We start from the raw sequence: 21,952 nt of genomic DNA, 5'->3' as shown, positions 1-21,952 counted from the left end.
TGAAGAAATCAATTATGGGCACAGAAGAGCACTCCTATTATCTTCTGAAACAGTGATCATATCTTCACAGTTTTTAATATAGTCCTCTTTATTTGCTATGGTATGGACATGAACATTTTTTGCTCTGTTAATAAATAGCTCAACTTGTGTGACAAAACACAATTGTGACATCAGACATTCTCCACCACCTGCCCCTCCATAATATGAGCATTTACACTTATTCGATAACACGATTTCCAATGAGTTCTTAACCTAAAGAAAGAAAATTGAGAAACCATATATGGTTGCTAACTGAAAAGAAATGCTTTCAAAGAACTGTTAAAAGTATCTTCACTGTACTACAGTTTGATCACTGTATGAAAAATGACATTTCACAGGCAGCATGAATATGATATTGTACCATGTCAGAGCTGTTATATTAATCACTCTTGTATTGCATAGGAAAGTAAATATTAATAAGAAAAAATCTATTTAGTTGGAAAATACATACAGTATGCTGTCTGCCAACAGGTCTAACATACACACAATGACACCTTTTTTTTGCAAACACATATTTTGCTTACAAAGTGAGTATTTTTCACTTGTGTTAAAGATAAGAAAATCTTTCTCAGACTCTGACATAAAGTATGTTTTGTATCTTTTCCAAACAGGCCAGTTGAAAAGTGAAAACCTTTAAAAATGGTGGTATTACGAATCAACCTCTTAAGGTCTGAATTTTTCTGAGTTCCTTTACTTTCTATATCATGGACATTTTGTACAACATTAATATGCAAAACTCCTTTAGTGTTAAAGTAGATCTTGCATTATAACCAGCTGCTTAACACATACCTACTAATTTTGTTTGTTTTCTGCTGCTTTATTGTGAGACTATGAGCTAACTAATATAATTTACATAGTTATGGTCTTTCCAGTTATATGTTAAATCTTAATTTAATATTTATTCTTTATATTTAAGGCATAGTGTAGTGGTCATATATTTTTAGTAGTTCATTTACTTCTAGTATATCAAATACTTATGATTTAAGACTTAGGAATCTGGCAACAATGGTTGTGACACTCTTTTTAAACAAAAAAATCTACGCAGGTGGTATTTTTGAGGTAATTGGTAACATCCCAATACAGCATCTTTTAAAAAAAAAAAATCAGGAAAATTTGCTTAAATACCCAGAGGATTGTTAGCTACTATATAGCAACTTTTAAATGTAATATTTTACATTTATGCTAATTTGTCCTTAATAAAATCATGCAACTGGAAAATGTTGACATGGTACTATAGCTTGCAGTCTAGTACATTACCATTGTGTTTACAGAGAATATTGAAAACAAAAAATTGAAAGGGCAGCAGAACACAACACTTACCCTTCTATATATTCACTCTCTGGTTGTAGTATCATTTGGGGAGAAAGACACTGATCTGGCAGGCTTGTGAAGCAATTGGATTAATCCATTTTGAACACATGATTCACCATACCTGCTTCAGAGTTCAGGTTCAAAATGATTTCCAACAGAAATTGAGAGGCCTCTGCCGAGATCAAAAGGTGCCCTGTTTTACCTAAAAGACTCAACAACTGTGAAGTTACTTGTGCTTGTGCCTGTTGTTGATATTTCTTTGTAAAAGGAATTACTTAGTCCAGTAGAGTCCATAATAGGTGACAGTGGGTTGGCATCAGTTGCCAAAAATGCAAAGAAAGCGATGGCAGAGAAACAAAATAGCTACTGGCTCTATGGGATTGGTTTTATCTGCAAAGAAAAGAAATTCCCAGAATTTTAACTTGCCTACCCTCTGTCTTATGGACTACTACTTGCTCAGAGCAGTCCATTAAGCATTATTCATTCTGCACAAACAGTAGATATTGCCAGTGAATCTGAATTCCATGGCTTTGTTAGCTGTGGAGGGGGAACATGGACTTTGGGACTAACAGTTGACAGATATAATTGCCAATTTTCCTTCCAGGCTATTTCAAAGGGTATGCTAGTCCCTAACATTTAATCATTTAAACATACGATTCTTTTTAAAGGGTTATTCAAGGGACACTGTATATCATTTACTTTAGGGATGGAAGTCCCTTAAAGTTTGAAAAAGCACGCTGCTTATAAACGTTAAGATTCCCTTTTATGTGAAGTGTAATTCCATTATACATGAGCAGAAATTAAATGTTTCTTTGGACCAAGACCATAAGGTTCCAGTTTATTGGTGAACTGAAAGTGTTAACTTGGTATTGTAGCTTTGCTTGCAAATAGTACAACTTTTATTTTGTCATCTGGCTTTGTCACTGTTATTAAATAGCAGAATAGCATCTTCGTATTATTTGAACTTTGTATAGTTCCTCTCCTTATATTGCATGACATGTTCCTACCATAAGGAATTTACCATGTGGTTGAAAGTCGTGTATAGATTGTGAATGCTTTGCTTCCCCTTGAGCCTTGTGGTTAGTCATGAATATTTTCCTAATGCTTTCTACAACTTTTTTTTTTTTTTAAGCAACAAACAGTTCAAATGTGAAGCACAGTATATAAAAGGGCCAAATGGGTTTGAACCCATGGACAATTACATCATGTTTGTGGCTTCTTTAAATGAATGTATGAAAAAAATGTATTGGTCTTTTTGATATATTAAGGGCAGATGTTCACCTAGTGCAAATTTTCATCGCTTTATTAAAGTCAATGGATCTACGACAACTTACAATAGCTGAACATCTCCCCTGAGGAACTGTATACACTTTTAAAAGCTCTCATGTACACCTAATGATGGGTCTAGTTCAGCTCTCTTTTAAATTAGTGGCAAAAACATCACTAACTTCAGTGGATGCAGGATTGGGTCCTTATACACAGCTATGTATATGTATGGAGGTTGATCAATAATGGTAATGTTAAGAATGGTAATATTTTGACTTATTTGACCTTTTGCCCCATCATGAAGCATGCTGTCTTGCATTGTAATTAAATCATATTGTGTTGTAATATTATTAAAATTAAATCAGAAAGCTGTTGTTAACTAACAGCATCATAGTATGGAAAATTGCTTTGCAAAACCATAAAACAATTCAGGAAGAGTATATTTTATTTCTTCGTTTTTAGCCCTTTGCACCTTTTTTGTTATGGTATATGTGGCTGTAAAAATGTATACAGTTATATGGGGGTATTTATATAAATATGCATATGTCGTGTATACATGTATGCATATAGATTATAAGAAAGGATATGTAGTGTTCTACAGCCTTAAAGAGTGTATGGCTTGAGATTATTGGCGTGCTTAAAAAATTGAAATAAATAAATTGCTTGTTTTTATCATTTTACAACTTTATAATTTACACTACAATGTGAACTTTATACAGCAAAGTATGTTGTTACAGAAGATGTCATCCAACTCTAAATGTTAAAATTGACAGTTCCAAAAAAAAATAATCTTTAAATGGTACCCAAATTTCCTATTTCATCCAAAAAAAAAAAAAAAAAAAAGTAAGAGTAAAAATAGAAAAACACGGAGGCTAAATTTACCTCTTCACTTGTTGAAAACAAATATTAATATTTACTGCACTTTTCTTTAGTATACAATTATTATGCAAGCAAAAACATCAATTGTAAATAATCTAACGTTGGGTTTTTTTGCTTGTCAATGGCAAGAAGAGAGATTCTCACCAGAATGTTCAATAAAAATACAACCTTATGTCACAGTTAGAAATAGCTTTACATGTAGATACAGATATACAAATGGTTGTTTAAGACCATTCAAAATGTATTTGAGGCCTCACAGTAATAACAGCAGATCCCTGCACTCTGAACAGGGGATATTCATAACTATACTTTTTTAGTACTACTTGTTGAATGGCCTACTCTGCCTATTTACCCTCTGTATATGATTGGTTAGAGTTGCTGAGTGACCATAGCTCCCATTTTAAATCATTGTGTGTGGTGGGTGGGGAGGGTGTAAGTGTGGGTGGGTGTATGTGTGTGCGGGTGTGTATATACACTTTTAGATAAAAGCTATATATATACACAGTGTGCACATACATATTTGTATGCATTTTAATGTCTGTATTTGTGCATCTTGATTATATTCATATTTCAATCACCTTCAGCAGTAAAGTATGAAAAAAAGTACTGTATTCATATACATACCCATTGTCTGATGTGTTGAAATGTAGAGGTAATTAGTTGTGGTTTTCCCTGTATACACTGTATTGAGTTTAAACTCTCTAGTGAAAGATGAACTAACACCATTTCTGCTAAGGCCTCTTCTTGTTAGTTGCACCATAGTATTGTAAATATTGACACATTAATCACAAAATAAGTTTAAGATTTTTACAAAGAGCTCCATATGGCCTTTTTTCCAAGAAAAGTGCTTGGATATTTTCTTCTCAAATATTGCATTTTTGTATTAATGTGTTTCAGGAAACCAAAAAAATTATTGATTTATCAGCAAAACTCGTGAAACTTACAAAAATAAGTGCTGATTATTTGAAATAAAACAATCAGCTAAAGAAAATCACTTCCATTTTCTGCCATTGTTACATCATACTGTGTTGTACTTGTGTTTCATATTTGGCCATGTCATACTGGTTGCAGTTTGTTGTATTGCTAGACTTAACATTATCATAAAATATTGTAAGTCATGTAATAAATAAATGGAAAAAAACCCATATACGATGTTCAGTGAGTTTATTTTGAAAATGTGAAAAGCAGGCTTCAAAATAATTCTCATAGTTATTATAGTATATACATATTGGATGAGCATTGTTCATCTAATAGTTCAATTAATGTAAGCATGTGGGATTCATAGATCCTAATAGGTTGCTCTAACTAGTGGATGCATTTCAGTAGCTTTTAAAATTTAAATTCTGGGCTCTAGTGTTTAGAGGTAAAGGGTCCTCTAAGGAAGAATTTTGTTTCTAATAGGTCCTTTGGACACAGTAAATTTACCTGCCTAGAATTGCTTATGGGTGAATTTGTGAGTATGTGACAGGGGATAGATTTGAAGTATGAAGTGAGAAATTAGTGTGCTATATCCTAAGCAGTGTACCAGATTCTGCTGTCAACTGAGCTTTAGCAGCACTCTTCCTAAGTCACCTAATTATTAGAAAAATGTGTCTGCAAAGAATGTTGAACTGTACTTGCTGTATTTTAAAATAAATACCTTGTTTCCCCAGCACACCTTTGCCCTCTTTCGTTTATATTTCCCTAGCTTATTTCTGGGGAAAAACTTAGCAACAGATGACATTCCATCTCCTGCTGGTTACTGCCACTTCAACTCATTTTCAAGAGCTGTTACTCTATAGGTCTGTGAGACTGATACAAATTCCAGCTCAGTCCACGTCCTGATCATTGGGAAATTAGTCTGCCAGGTTCAAAACTATTTTTCCCTTAAAAATGTTTGCGTTTTGCATTTTTTGTCAGTAATAAGGAGATGGCTACCAGCAGTAGCCTAATGAAGACAAAAATGAAGCTGTACTATATCAATAATTTAAAAGAGGGCACAAAATAACATAGAGTTAGAATTCCTTTCCTAAAATGCTCAGGGGTATTGGGAGAGTTTTTTAAATTCAGCCCGGACAAATAGATGAGATTAAAAATAAAAAACTGACCACAGTGCAACATTTCTAATCTAATGGAAGAAATAGGAAACACAAATCTGTGACTTCCTTAAAATTTCTGTTTCTTCTGTTGCATTAAAGATATTATAATGTGTATGTAACTTCAAAAAAAAAACCTTTCACTCTGCTACTGCATAAATAACTTTTACATTAAATGCAATATGGATATAGTAAAGTTGTGGGCCAACTTCCTAACAGCATGAATCTGATATATGTATATTTTAAAAACATCAATCTTTCCTCAGGAGATGCCAGAGAATGAGTGAGGGTGGAGACTAAATTACAACTGACCCTTCAAAGCAGTGGTTCATCCAACTCCGGTTTAAGATTATTGCTTGAACACCAAATAGAAAACTGTTTTAGCCTTTCAGTATTGCACTTGCCCTGTAGGCAAACAGAATACTCAGGCACGCTGATTCTATGGTGATGAGTGCAATACAAGAACCTATATAGAACAGAATACTTTAGTTTGCCATTTTTAGTTCTTTTCACCAGCACAATATTCCTGCAAACTTTCCTATCTCACCTTCACTCGCTTAAGCCCTCAAGAAAAGAACAAAATAGTTTCCTAAATGAAACATATAGATTATTGCTTGTGTTTGAACTGATCTCTTTGCTCGCTGCAGTATGTATATCCTGAAGTGCATATGTGAAAAATGTGTAGCTCCTCAAGCAGGATCTCATTTAAATCATGTGCCTCAAGGCACTATGCCTAAAGTAGGACTATGGACAAGACTCATGCTTGCACACATTTCTTCTTCCCTTCTTTCCAGATGAAGGCAGCTTATTAATAAATCTAGATCTCGTGTGTCAGTTTAGTGGTGTATCCCAGCTTGAAAAGAAAACAATTGCATCATTTCTCTTTCTGCACATTGAAGTCCATTGACTTCCACTCTTTCAGCACAAAATTTGTGGATTTGAAGTTTCTCCATTAAGTAATTTTTACTAGCCTTATACTGTTTACTTGAGATTTGTTTTCTTCTCATCTGTATGTGCCAAAAAATGAAACTGATTAAACAAAGGAAAATAAAGAATATTTTTCACTGGATAGAGAGAGGGCAAAAGAACTTTGTCTAATCCTTGGCTTCTGTCTAGGCTGTAATATATAAAACTGAGTTTCTTCTTCAAAAATGGTACCAAAAAGTATTATTTTACTTTTTGTTGCTGAATGTTTTGCCCTCTGCATGGCCTTTTTAAAACATTTCCTGCTCTTGAAATATTTCCAGTGTACGTTATTCTCCTTTCTTATTGGTTTTACGGCAGTGTAACTTCAGTGGAATTAGGTGAGCCAGAATCAGGCTCTTAATTTTATTTCTACATTGTTCTGTTACCCTTATTTTGTCACTAAACATGATGACGGTTAGACTAGGGAATGGGTTTCCAAGGGAGATGGTGGAGGGTTAAGGTAACTTAATAACCTGAGTAATTTATAACTGAACCAAACACACATGGGTTACAATATTGCATAGACAAGGAGATTGGCATGTTTGCCTAACTGGCCTCTTTAGTTTCTAGGAATCTCTGTTGAATTTACATAATATTTCCTGGTATGTTCAAACACACACTACTGAAATGTTTAGCCTTTCCCCTTACCATGTCTGTGAAATCCTGGTTAATTCTTTGGGGATAGTTACTAATATGCTATAATAATTTAAAGAGTTCCCTTGCCATGTACCTCATCACTGTGCCTGACCTACACTTTGTGTACTCATTTTACCCTGTTTCAGTAACACCCTTTTAAAAGAACACAACTCCTCATGTGTTCCCAACTCAGCTTTACACCTGTGTGGATTTCTGTTACTGACATTTCATCCAGATGCTTCCTTCACATTAGCAAAATACAAAAGAATCTATTGTCTAAAGAATTTGTAGACTCCATATGCGCTAATAAAGATTCCGATAAATTGGAAAACGTAATCCAATGTTCCGTTTTCAAGATTCGGGAATCTGATATGCATTAACCTGCTTTCTAGACATACTTGTTATGGGTTTCCTTTCATAACTGCTTCGTACCATAGTCCACAAAAATAATTCCCTCTGTTGTGTTGGACTGTGATGGAAGATGAGTTTTGAATCAAGGTGTATGTAGGAAGAGGAGAATCCTCAGATTTATATAATATTTTACCATACTCTTGTCCTTGAATTTGAGGAATGGCAGTTGAGGTACACCCTTTAAATATTTACAAAACAGTTGCTGAATAAATCTCTCAGTAAGATATGGTTGAAACTCTATAGTGCTAATCTTCCCATTCACATCAATAAGAAGTGTGGTATGTTGACCATCTGTTATGTGAACCCGAATAGGATCTGAAATACCTACACCAAAGACCTGATCTTTTTATGCCATTGCTTTTATGTAGGTGTGTCATAAAAGCAGCCAGGTGTCAGCAACCTGTGCAACTGGTCCCTGTTAAATCTCTTGAGGTGATGACATTTCAAGTGCCTCAAGATCTCTTAAAATTAAAACAGCTAATTGCATTAAGGTCTGTGGTTGAAAATATCTTGCTCTTGCAAAGGGTTTTTCCCTCTGCAGTAACCCTAATGGGATCTACAGCTGTGAGGGCTACCGTATGTACAACAAACAACTGCATCAGGATTAGCAAACCAACTGAAAGAAACACCAAGCCCCTCAAGGGAATGGGACCCAGAGGTCTTTCAGCTTGGTGAGGAAAATGAGCTAAATAAAGTCTAAATGAACTCAGAGTGTCCTTCTAGCTTACAAAATGATGAATAAATAAATGCCTTTAAATAATTCCAGAGAACTGAAATACACAAGTCAAGCTGTTTGTGACTCTTTTACCTAGTAAGCTCGTCTACATATTAGATGAGACTCTCTGTGTATGGAGATTGTGAGTATAGACATGTACATACAATTCCTGAACTTTATTAATATTATTTTTTTAATCTATTTAATAAAATTTGAGGGCTTTCTTAAATGTGATATAAAGGGCATTCCTTCATGGTTTCTGCGGTCTGGCAGTCTTCAAAATAATTCATTAACACTCCCTTCATTTTACACTCTAGTCCATTCCCAACTTGTTTTATGCACACAACTCTCACTGCTGTCAGTGGGTGCTTTGTGTGCAGACCTATGGGAGAGTATATAGCTGTAATGCATCATTTTGGTGCCCAGTTTTCAATTGTGTGTGTATAATACTGAGTCTTCCTGCTCTCATGTGTTGATCTAAATATAATGTCTATAAGAGAGATGGAGGCTTTAAAAATAGTCTCATATTAAAGCTGTTTTCTGCTAAAATGTACAGAAACCAAAATTCTCATCTCTGATTGACTAGAGTTAGGTTCCTGAATCCATATTTAGGCACCCAAAGATGATGCCTATTTAGCTAAGTGGTTAAGCACATGCTTAACCTCACACATATCAACTGGGATTATTTGTATTTAAAGTTAAAGCATATGTTTAAGTGATTTGGTCTGATTTTCAGAACTGAGCACCTACAAATCCCAGTGGGAGCTCCGCACCTCTGAAAAATCAGGTGTCCTTGTATGAATGAGACTAAATTTACTCATATAGGTTGAGAAAATTTGTCCACAAAGTAATGTCTCAACTTTAATATCTCTCCCATTTTCACTCTAGGACTAAGAGCAGTAGGTCAGCAGTCTGAAGAGATAATCAAAATGTTAAAGAAGATGCTGTGGTGTATAATCTGTAGTGTTAGAGGTACCATCTGCTGTAAGATTCATCTCACCATTTAAAATGTAAAAACTGTATGCAGTAACCATTTGGTAATTTGTCAAAATACTAATGCTTTCAATAATCCTGGGCTATAACACTTCAGGGTTTTTAAAGATCATTTCATGGCTGCATATACATCATGTGCTGAACATATTTAAATGATAGTCCCCTTAAGAAAATAGAGTGGAAAGGCAGAAGCAATAATAATTTGGATGCGCTGTCATAGGAGAGTTAAGAGAAGCACCAGAAAAAATAGTGAAAGCTATTCACTATATGTTCTTCCCAGTAGAAGTGTAAAACAAAATTTTTACTTTTTATCATCATTCTGTGATATACACATGGAATATCTTCTCCTGCCCTGAGAATTCATGGAGTTATGCTGTATGCTTGTTACTTGTTATCCCTCTACACTGTCATTTGCAAATGTTTGTGAGGTAAGTTTTCACTGTAATATCTAGCAGAGTTTAAATATAGGTAGTTAACACTTGTCCTAAGCCTGCAGCAAGGGCAGTGATGCCTCAGTGAATAGTATAAAGCCAGTCAGTGCACACTTCTATCATTAAGAGGCAGCAAATGTAGTCCAAAAACTGATGAGTGAAGTTTTAATCCTGGTCAGAGCTCAAAGGAAGTGGTCACATGGATGAAAAGAATGAGTTCATGATGATTAAAAGAAAAGACATAGAAACTCTTAGGCATGGGATGTGCAAATTACCAGAATTATTTAAAGGAAAATAGGCCAAAGTGAGTGGCTAAATCCACTGATCTCAATTTAGTGTGGGAGAAATTAAAATTTAGCCTACAAATATAAATAAACTCCAGCATTCTGGCCAGACTCTGACTGGTAATTGCATCCTGTTAGCTCAGTACTGCACTGAAGTTTCAACTAGATATAGCATTGTTCTTCATATCCTGCCCCAAACAGTTGCTATGTTCTACCGTACAGTGACTTTTATTTCATTGGTGTATGAAATGATTCCTCTAAATCGTTTGATTTTCCAGTTAAGTTTGTAGCATTTATTCATTGACTACTAACACTTCCACATTTCCAGACCTCCCAAGACCGGCAGGGCACCCCCCGTGGCTTGCCGCCCCAGGCACTCGGTTGGAGCGCTGGTGCCTGGAGCCACCGCTGCTTCCAAATATAGAGAAAGATATGATCCAGTCCCTACCCCTTGGAGATTACAATGTAAATTACAAACAGTATAGTCTCACTCTACGTGATACGTAACTTGGAGGGAAACTACAAACAGTGCAGCACTTTGGAATCTTTCAGCATGAAAAGTGCTTTAGAAACCCAAGATAGTATTATCACATGATTTTCATAATTAAAAAAAGACCGCTTTCTAACTCAAGTTACCCCATGAAAATATAAAGTCATGCCCATTTGTGGCTTTAAATTTAAAGTGCTGCTGTTACATTTGTAGATTTTTTTCAGTTTGCAACAAGAAGGAAACTTCAGGATGGGAGAATCCTGAAGACACATTCTAAGCTCTAGATTTGCAGATGGTGTCTCTCTGGCTGGGACATCATTTAATCATTAGTAAGAGAGATGCAGCACAGAATAAGAGGTCTCTGGAAAATAAGCATATATGTGGTAATGTTTTATTTTCTCCCTATATGACAAAAATATGCTTGCCTGTTCTAGGACCTTTCTGGGGAGGCTTTCGCCAAATGGGTATTTGCAGGAAAGAGCGAACCTGGTTCTAACAAATAGATATCAGTCATAATTGGCATTTTGGTGTTGGTATTAGCTGGGTTAAAATGTCAAGACAACTAACTACTGGAAACTTCCCACCAACAGACAGTACCCCAATTTGGTGACTTCTCACATTTCAGCCACAAAAATATGCATTGGACGTAGAACCTTTCTAAACTTGTTTTTCAGTGGAAGGTGCATAGAAGCTGAACTACACAAAATGAAGTAGGGAACTCTTCAGTAACAAGGGGGGGAAAAAAGAAGTAGATGAGCAGAAAAATCTAACTTTTGATAAACATCCTGTAGCTTCTTTTCAAGGGGCGAATGGATGTTTTCCATGGGAAATACTAAATTCCCCTTTGGGACTTCTGTCCCATAATGATGGGCGGAGATACAGGTGCACTTTAACAATCATTTCTGTCTTCATTTGTCTTTCTCCATTTCCAGAGCTCCCAACACAGTGGCTCCTCTACCTCATTAGCATCCACCAAAGTTTGCAGCTCCATGGATGAAAATGATGGACCTGGAGAAGGTAAAAGAGACTGTTTTGATGGCAGAAGGTTGTTGACATTTCAAAACAATGATAGCTCAGCAGCTATGCGGGAAACGAGTTGCTATTCATGCTGAAGCGAGTGAAGAGTTGCAGGGATGACTTGACTCTACCTTTAGAGGGTTACCAGGTTTACTGAACTGGTTGAATCATGGATTCTATGCTAGCATGATGTTTGCCCTGCATCCAGAATAGCATTATTCAAGCATTTCAGTTCCACTGTCTTCTATGGTACTGATCCCACAGATTCCAGAACAGCTCCTAGAAGCAGTGGATTCTGGAAAGTTTTGAAAGACCACAGGTTCAATATGGGACAATAATAGCAGAACTAGTTGAAAAAATTCCTCGTTGGTGCTAAATGGGTTCAAACAGAAATGGTTTAGAGCAACCCAGTTCTGAAATGTGAAAGCTTTGTCTACTCCACCCAGATTTTAAAATGCTTGTGAATTATTTGCAGCACTTTTGTGTGTGGACACTGTGAAGAAAGTCAAAGTGGATAATCACGGTGGTCCCTTCTGGGCCTAAAATCTATGAATTACTGGCCCTTTTGAAGTCAGTGGGAGTTTTGCCATTGACTTCAATAGGATCAGGATTTCACCCAAAGTATCACAGAAGCATTGGGGATTAAACTGGTTGTATTGTAGAGAAGGCCCAACTGCCACTTTAATGGCCCATCTGTTTAAAAAAAAAATCTGGTTTTATAAATTTTTTAGATGGTGGGATGAGGATGATGGTGGTTTATTATTACTGAATGTTATCTGACATACTCATTTTACTTACAAGCACTCCCACTTGAGTACTTTGCGGGCTGTGTTTTTCATTGTTTTATTGTGATGTATATCTTTAAAAAAAAATTACAAGAGCACCCTCTAAAAGCTGAAAAATAAAAGGAACCCAGGGTGATAAAATGGTGAAGAGTTAGAGGGAAAGGTAATAAATGCAAGGGCAACTAAAATAGAGTAACTTCTAGAATAATTCTTATTTTAAGGGTTTTTTAAAGGAGGAGGTGATGGAATGAGAGGGATGTAATTTTGACAAAAGTTCCAAACTCTTGGGACTAGCACAGCAAAGGTCTAGTAACCTACCCACTTAACAGGAGATGGTTGGAACCTTTAATCTGAAGTTGTCCATATGAAACTGAACTCCCCTGACACATGAAAATTCTGCAAGGTCATCATTCCTGCTGGGGATGTCACATATTTCCTTCCTTTCATTTCATATATAACAGCAATATGCTTAACATTTCACAGCCTATAAGGAGACCTGTTTCTTGTTTCAAAGAGTTTAGAATTCAGCATAGACAAAACAGTTCAGACACAGATCGGTATGTTGTATGCTGACATGAGTTCAAGGTGGCATAGGATGAGGTTTTTGATAATTTGTACATTAATTTGACATTTGATTAGAAAATGAAAACAACAATTAGAGGACAGTTGTATTTAAAATAATAACTCATGTTTGATATCCCTTTAATCTATAAAATTATTTTGGACAGACAGTATCTCAAATACCCTGTCCCAGCCTTTCTGTGATAAAAAGCATAGAGTATGGCCAGGATCTTTACCAAAATGACCATAGTATGCCTGAAATAAATTAATCTGAATAGCACCGTATACTGGAGTAGTCCATGCACATGTAATTACTTTTTTAGGAAGCATGAGGAATCACATTGGGCTTTAGCAGAAAAATGACAGGCCAAGTGAGATGAATATCCTCGCTGCATGCCAATGATTAAGATATGTGACTCAGGTTGGCCTGTACTCTGATGCTTATCATTCAAACACACACAGACACACATATGCCTGTACCATGTGTAATTTAAGGTGAAAAACACAAAAGTCACAGCATTTCAATCTTAACACCACATTGGAAAACGTGGGTTTTTTTTGCCAAATAGTCTCTCACACTTCGTATTCTGTTGTGTGAAATGTAATTAATATTTACTGCCTTAAAGAGTGTAAATTTAAGAGTCACAGTTTTAAAAGGCTTTTTAGCTATTAGTATATACCCAGTATATTTATGTGGTCCAAAGGTGGTTCGTTTAGATTGAAGTCCATAATCCCAGCTTTTGGAAGCATTAGTAGGCATTGGTAAACTGCTATTTCAAATGTATTTCAAGAATAAAGGTGCATTAATAGGCACTAAAGTAACAGAAACTACAAACCTTTTCTGTGTGTAGACCCCATGTATAACACAATTTTACCTAAACATCTGGTGCCCAGGTTGCATGTGAAGGTGATATAATTGAGAACATTTGTTTAAAAACTAAATATTTAATATTGAGGGGAAAATAGCACTTAACACATGAGGAATTTTATGGATGTCTCATTTTACAGGATGTAATAAAATAAGGGCTTGAGTGTTAGATTTTTGGTACGTATATTTAATCATACTATGTCAAGCAGTTCTAACCGTTATCAAAGGGCTCAACTACGCTTGTGCAGACCACAAAGGCCCTTTCATATTTAAAAAAATACAATTTCAGTTTTACACTGTGAATATGTTGCAATAGGGACTGTAAGTTGTGTAAACCTTGAATGGCTGAGTCTACAGCCCATAGGTTTTATTTTTCATCATTTGATCTGTGTGAAACCTATTGAGTATATACAATGTCAGCAACATGGTTTTGCAATACACTAAATGAGATATTGATTCTGAATGGTTTCCATTGGACCCAAAGTGCATGTTATGTGCAACATCTGCATTTCCTTCTCTACCAATAAAAATGCACTAATGCTTTTTTCAGAAGTGTTGGAAGAAGGCTTCCAGGTTCCAGCATCAATAGCAGAAAGATATAAAGTTGGAAGGACTATAGGAGACGGAAATTTTGCTATTGTAAAGGAGTGTATAGAAAGGTGAGAAGGATTATTTGCTTATTACTGTAAAAGCAATCATTAATATAATGCTTTTCCTAGATCATACCTTTATTTGCAGACTGTGGGACTTGTGGAATAAGGTAATATCTCAGTGCCAGATGTAAAAAATGGAAAAACTTGTCTAATAACCTGTGCTGTGAAAAAAGGAGCAGTTCCAAGGGACAATCTATAATTTTCATGCTTTGGGGTTTTTTATATACAAGAGGGGTGGGTTTGAGTTCCTCACCCCTAAACCCTGAAGTAGGCTGTGCTGCCACAGCCCCACTAAGAGGTGAGAGAGAAAAGGGGGGGGCATTGTTGAGAACCAAGAGAGTGTGGTGTAAAAGAAACAGAGGGAGGAGGAGATGTCCACAACAGAAATTATTATGAAGCTTCTGATTTCTGATGATGGCAATGCAGAGAATGGCAAAAAAAAGAGCCAGAGAAAGAGATGTCCACAATAAACAACAGAGCTGCCAATATCCAATCATGGGAGTTCTGGGAATGAGGTTCCACATTCACTGCCACTACATCCTAATGAGGAGCAATTTACAGAAGACTCCACAGTGGTTTCAGAAGCAAATTTAACATTTTGGCAAGTAAGAACTTTGAAGCCAGCCACAAAGACTAGATCAAGAATAGGCTGGATGCAAACTAGAGTCTCTCTGGAAAGAAATTTGTCCCAGCCTGGGATTCAGATTGAATTGTCTCCATATACCAAACTAACAGCTATTGTGGAAGTCTGAAAGAATAAGCTTTCTCTCTACAACTCAGGGTTCACATGGTACGTGGCCAAGATTATTATGACACCTTTACAGGCCTTTGAGAGAGGTTATGATGTTGATGCAAAAGATCTTTCAGATCAAACTCCAGAGTTGAAAATGGCCTCTCATAAGAACCCTGAGCTAGAAAATGTAGAAACCCAAGGAAAAGGAGAAAAGCAAAATTAAAGAGGGCACATATAAAGCCATATAGAAGAAAACAGGATAAGGTGAAAGAAAAGGGGAGAGGGGGAAAGGCTAAGGCTAGAGTGCGAAAGACGAAAAAGGCAAGTCTAAAATGAAAGAAATAGTAGATTAGAGAAGCTAGTGGATTATGCAGCAGAATAATACTGTGAGATTCAGAGAGTCTTCCCTGCCTGCAGTTAAACATGTATACTTAAGCAATTTTGGGCTTTTCGGGTGTTTCTAAAGTTGAGAGGAAATGTGTTACAAGGAAATGACAGAACTAACTGTTGGTCTCACTACACACAGAAATAGTGCTACCACTTCCCAGTTATCTTTAGTAATATGTGGCACTGTCTGTATGGAATACTCTATAAGTGACTATCTAGGGAATACATGATTTTGTGGTCTCGTTATGCAGATCATCCAAAAAGAGTGCACACCTTCCTGCATATGTTGTTTGTGTTAAAGAGAAACTATTTGAGGAATGTTTTTGAGAGTTAAACCACAAATGTAGTTAAATCACAAATGTCCTTATATCCCTCCACCTGTAAAGCTGGCTTGGTTACCATGAGCGTGAGTTCAGAGAAACAGAAACATTAAAGTAATAAATGTAAAACACCTCCACAAAGACCTAAAATAGCATTTCTAGGCATAAAAAAGCATAGCTATAAAGTTATCTCAGGCCCTGCAGGGCCAGGAGTGAATGCTGGGCAGCATTAGGGAGCTGAGGAAATTTCCTCATCCCACTGGCATAAAATTCCTGTGTCTAGAACAGACTTGGACCTCAAAGTTATGACTTTTTGATCTATTAAAAAACCTGTCACTGTACTAAGACTGAATCTTACCCTTCCTGGGCCTTGAGTAAGATTTTACATGCAGTATTTATTACGTCTCTAATTTATCGCATGCCTATCTCCTCCACATACATGGTGTGGGTGCAGAGGTGTGTGTGTGTGTGTGTGTGTGTGTGTGTGTGTATCCATAAAAAATCATGACCATGATCCTGCATTCCTTGCACACCCAAAAGCCCATTGGATTTTGTGAAAGCTTAGTGTGTGGAAGGAATGCAGCCCCTTATTTGGTCTAGGAAAATTTAATTAACAAAAGGTCTAACAATTTAGTCTGTGACTAGTACATAGTTGTAAACTTTTATACTGCAGTAATCTGAATTTTCTGCTTTGCACTGTAACTTTTTATTGTTCATTTAAGTGGTAGGTATATCGTCGCTTACCATCTGATTGTCTCTTTCTGGTCTGCTCTGAATGTTTGCTTAATAGGTCTGTAAGACACAGAGCGAATCAATGTTGCCAGTAGTCTGTGGTTACACATCTTTTTAGAGGAAAGAATAAATAGGATATTAATTTACATTATGTTAGCTTTTATTTTCTTTTTAAAAATGTATGATACCCCAAATCAAAGAGTAGCCAGAGTTGTAGTCTGCTTGTTACATATTTGCTGTATCATGCATGCAATTTGTCTGGCAGACAAATTCATTTCTAACATACCAGATTTTGGAAATATCTTAATTTCCATACTAGTTAATATTTCCAGTGTTTTGGAGCGCATATCGTCTTACACAGAAAACAAAAGCCATTAATATCCTTTTTTGTGACAGAAAGGAAGCTTTCCTGGGACAACTAAAGAGTCTGGTTCACTAGCTTTCAAGAAGAATATATTTTGCCAAGTTTTAGCCCCATGCACCTGAGTTTCTGATGCCGTCCCTCCCACTTAAAAGATAGACATTGACACTGTAACTATCTGTCCCTTCTCAGGTTTGGATGTGTCTACTCAGAATAAATGCATCCACAGGAAGGCCACCTCAGGGTGAAGAATGGCCAATTTTCAGAGCTGTAGCTTGAAGCCCTCTAGTGGAGAAAACATAGATGTCAGGGTGCTTTGTTGCTTTTTTAAATTAAGGCTTTAACAGCAATGCTGTAGTTTTGAAGAGATGATCATTCAGAATAGCTTCTTTGGAAACTCTCTTAATTTGTATCCTAATTTATATCTTTCTTTGGGGCCCTGCTGGCTTTAGAATCTGAATGTGATAAAGTATTTGTCACATTTTTCTTTTTTATAAATAAAATTTACAAAATTTGGGGGTTGGGGTATAATCTGCTGAACATGAACTCCCAGTGCGATGCTGTGGCCAAAAAACTAATCCAATCCTGGGGTGCGTAAATGTGACTCTTGAGTAGGAGTAGAGAGGCTCCTTTACCTCTCAGGTATGTGTTCTTGTTACAATAATTCTCTTGGTCTATTGCTATCATCAGTACAAAGAAATGTTAACATTTGTATCCCCAGAGCCATTATTGTTCCAGATTTTGTCCTGTTAAAATCACCGACCTTAAACTCGGCAGGACTACAATGTACTTACCACATCCTTTAAAAAAATATTCAGATGATATCCTTTTTCATCTCAGCAGTTATAGGTACTGTGCTTGAACGGCAAACACAAAAGACATTGGGAAATTTTCATTGCAATTAAATGTTAATTTTTTCTTTCATCTTTTCTCAGGTCAACTGGTAGAGAATATGCTCTGAAAATCATAAAAAAAAGTAAATGTAGAGGAAAAGTAAGTATGAGAGCTCAAATAAGGACTATAAATGTTTCCAACAAAACATTTTTCTGTGAGATCTTGTTTTGACAGCTAAGATCAGTTCGGGAAGTTCTTGGTGTTCGAATTCTTCCTGGCCAATGGTAGAATTTTTGCAGTTGAGGGCATTTGTCTTTGGAATTTTCTGCCCTTGACAGGCCATCAGAGCACAAGTCTAGCAGCCTGCAGAATACAATGAAAGATGCATTTACTTGGTTCAGCATTTGGCTAACTGTGTGTGTGTGTGTGTGTGTGTGTGTGTGTTTGCTTTAACTACTGTCATTAAAGCATGTAGCTGCCAGAGTGCTAAATGCTATAAAAACAGTAAAATAGAAGTAATAATCATATATAGTAAATATTATATTAACTGAATTGCTGCTGGTTTTTATAATTCTTTACCTAATGCTTTCTGGGAATATAGAACCATATTTATAACTGCTCAAAATATTTTTTGTATTAGAAAATTTTCTAAGAAGCTTCAGTGACTGACTGACTTTTCTCTTCCCACATTTCATTTTCTGTGTTCTCTTCTCTGACCTTGACTCAGTCACCACAATGATGCTGTTGCCAGACATTTTCTACATTGCCTAAAACAATGTTTGTGATTTTCATGGATTCTTTGGAAGATTTGAAAGTCCCAAGAGCCTCTGAACTCTCCCTCACGGGTGGGTGGAAAGGGTAGGGTTTTTTCCACCAATCTATATTAATTTAAGATTTTTGTTCTGTGGCAGGAGCACATGATCCAGAATGAGGTATCCATTTTAAGAAGGGTCAAACATCCCAATATTGTTCTTCTGATTGAGGAGATGGACATGCCAACTGAGTTGTACCTTGTCATGGAGCTTGTAAAGGTGTGTATTTTGAAGGAGATCACCCACATACGTGAACCCGATTCAAGATTGTATCAGCATCTTCAGGCATTTTACTCAAGCAGCTTTAACCATAGTACATGATAAAACTCACTAAAATGCCCGTTGCTTTTATCCTAAAGACTTACAATAACATATGACAAGAGATGGGTGTTTTATACACTTGCTGTCTGGGGACTCTCAAGCATGTTCATATTGTGGACCACATCCTAATAGTGTGTGTTTTGTGGACACCTCACCTTCCATTTGTGATCACCTGGCCCACTTCTCCTCACATATGGCATCACATAACATTCCTGTGGTACCTGCAGCACTGTCTTACATGACAAACAGATATAAGAAAGCAATTGAATTTTTAGCTCGTTTTAACACAATTTAGCTGCTAGCTCTGCTCATTTCCAGCTCTATGTGACCTGATAGTTTTTTGTAGACCACGCCAGCAAGTGCTCAGTGGATAGTATTTTGGGGGCCCATGATCTTGTTCACATGTTTCAAAAAGAATTTGGCCCCAGATTACACCAACAGGCAAAACAAAAGCACCCAATTAGAGCATTTGTATAAACCTCATTATATTTTGCTGAAACAAAGTAATGTGGCCTTACATTTAAAATACATTATCTGTGTCATCTGTATCCATTGAGTTTAGTGTCCCTTCATTAAATCTTCTCTTTTACTTTAATTGAAATTGAGATTGAAAAAACCCATTGCTGTTTAAAGTGTGATTCTATCCTGAAAAATAACTTGGTAAAAACAGCATTGTGTAGTTAGTTCTGAATTTATTGCCTTGTAGTGACTTCCCAATTGAATGTGTTCACTTTACAAGAGCAGATTTTCTTCCCCTTATTGCCAGAACTGCAAACTCAGCCTGGAATATACAAGTTTTTCTGGCCCATGTATCTTTCACAATAAGGGGTCTGCAATCAGAATTTAGCTAACAGTTCTGTTAATGATACACATGTCAGAATACAACCCAGCTCGCTGAGAGTGAAAGGTAATTAAAATATATTTGTCAGTAAAATCAGAGAATTCTGAAGAAATGCAGGGCACAGAGGTCTTGAGTAAGAAAATGCTATTTTCCATAGTGATTTTACAGAATAGACCTGCACTTCAAATTCACTTATAAAAACAATGGTTCTCCAATTATTTAATTCTGCAGAATACTTTGTAAGAGAGACCAACTCTCTCATTAACCACTTCTATTCTCAATATCCCATTCCCGCCATCATTCCAGCAACACTCTTTATTTTGGTGGCCTTGCAGACCATGATTTGAAGTCCACTATTTAAATGGTTAGGACCCAATTTTCAAACATAGATACTTAATTTGTGCCAGCAATACTTGTACACACACCTGTTGAATGTAAAAACTTCATCCTGGTGTGCAAAACTGGCCTTTAAGCTCTTAAAAGTTCTACCCTATGGAAAGAATACCACTGCCTTCCAACCACACCAGAACTGGAAGACCATGCTCTCCCCTCATCTCCATGCATTAAGTAGGGCCCTGCTTCTCCTGCTTACAAGGACTGGCCTGTGCATTATACCACAAACATGTAACAGATGGGAAGTTGAATTGCCTCTCAATGATTCATCCACAAACAGAAACAAGACCCCTTCAACCACTGCCCAAGTTCTGCCCATCCGCTCACCTAATCTCTGGAAGCATAGTAAACCCTGCCACCTCTTAGTTCCCCTCCTCTGCCATCTTTTTGGTTTTATAGCCATTCTTTGGTCCCCCATGAGGTGACTGGGCTTCTGGGGTCCAATGAGAGAGACCTAGGCAGCCACATAGTAAAACAATCAGAAAGGTACTGTCTGATAAGTCTGCTCGAGTTCCAAACTCTGGGCCATTTTAGGTCCAAGCAGAGGTGAAAGTAAGCTGGTACGCCCTGGTATGGCGTACCGGGGCGGCCCGGCTTCCCTAGAGGGCAATTTAAAGGGCCTGGGGCTCCCAGCAGGGGCTGGAGCCCCAGGCCCTTTAAATTGCCACCAGAGCCCCACTGCTGGAGCCCTGGGGTAGGGCTGCGGGGCTCTGGGGGCTATTTAAAAAGTCCGGGGCTCCTGCTGCTTCTACTGCCCCGGCCCTTTAAATAGCCACCGGAGCCCCACCACCGCTACTCCAGGGTTCCAGCAGCTATTTAAAGGTCTGGGGCGGTAGAAGCAGGGGAGCCCCGGGCCCTTTAAATAGCCCCCGGAGCCCTGGGCTGCTGCTGCTACCCCGGTGGGGAGGGGCACTTAACTTACAGGGTGGGCTGGGGCTGGCTCTGACTCCCTCAGCCACGCCCCCACGCCCCTTCCACCCTAGGCCCTGCCCCTTCTGGGGGCCAGAGCTGGCCCCAGCGTACCAGTAAATCACTGGACTTACTTTCACCCCTGGGTCCAAGTGACTACCCATCTCCACTCAGTTTCCTATGACAGACCCTCCATCTTCCCCCTTCCCTCCAGAAGGTCTACTAGCCAGTGTGAGTTGTGCCCTGACTGCAGTGCCCAGGACCTTAGGGGTGAGCAATCACTTAAAAAGCAGGCAAGTTTTGCAGGAGCAACTTACTTAGCCACCCATGTTTGAAAATTTGACATGCAATATGGTTTTTTGTTTGGGTTTAAGTTATAATCAGTTCTCATTCAGCTAAACAAGAGAAGAGGACACTGCAAGCACTCATAAAAGGGAATGTCTCAAAATAGAATTATAAAGAGAAAAGCTATTCTAATGACTTCATGGGAAAATCAGTCTTCTACTACTTCTCCTACTCTCTTCCTCCTCAACGTACCCACCCCCGCTTGCATGCTCTTTCTCTCTCTTTTTTACGTAAGAATTTCTGCAGATACCATGAAGTTTAATCTGATGGTTTGCTTTTTTTTTTAGTTATGATAATATTCATGCTTTAGGAGATTTTTCATAGACATACATTTAATCTGAATTTCTGTGAGCACATGAAGTTAATGGGTCCTTTACCTTTATATGATGAGGGGGAATAAGGGGAGAATGGTCCTAATTAGGGCCGGCTCCAGGCACCTGCTTAACAAGCAGGTGCTTGGGGCGGCCAAGGGAGAGGGGCGGCACCTGCGGCAATTCGGGGGCGGCAGGTCCCTCACTTCCTCTAGGAGCGAAGGACCTGCCACTGAACTGCCGCCGCTAATCGCGGCTTTTTTTTTTTTTTTT

General features: G+C 37.5%; 1 protein-coding gene across 2 annotated transcripts in view; it reads left to right on the top strand.

Moving 5' to 3' along the window:
- Window positions 1–21,952, top strand: part of LOC113406795 (serine/threonine-protein kinase DCLK1) — a 346,452-nt gene that overhangs the window by 285,505 nt on the left and 38,995 nt on the right. For both annotated transcript variants that reach the window (XM_026653519.1, XM_026653520.1), the window contains exons 6-9: window positions 11,429–11,513; window positions 14,278–14,386; window positions 17,849–17,906; window positions 18,659–18,778. In XM_026653519.1, coding sequence (XP_026509304.1) covers window positions 11,429–11,513; window positions 14,278–14,386; window positions 17,849–17,906; window positions 18,659–18,778 — 372 coding nt within the window. The remainder of the gene's footprint in view (window positions 1–11,428; window positions 11,514–14,277; window positions 14,387–17,848; window positions 17,907–18,658; window positions 18,779–21,952) is intronic.

Source organism: Terrapene carolina, unplaced genomic scaffold (assembly GCF_002925995.2).
Source record: "Terrapene carolina triunguis isolate 2854851 unplaced genomic scaffold, T_m_triunguis-2.0 Scaffold139, whole genome shotgun sequence".
NCBI lineage: Eukaryota > Metazoa > Chordata > Testudines > Emydidae > Terrapene > Terrapene triunguis.
This window is presented reverse-complemented; position numbering and strand designations above follow the sequence as displayed.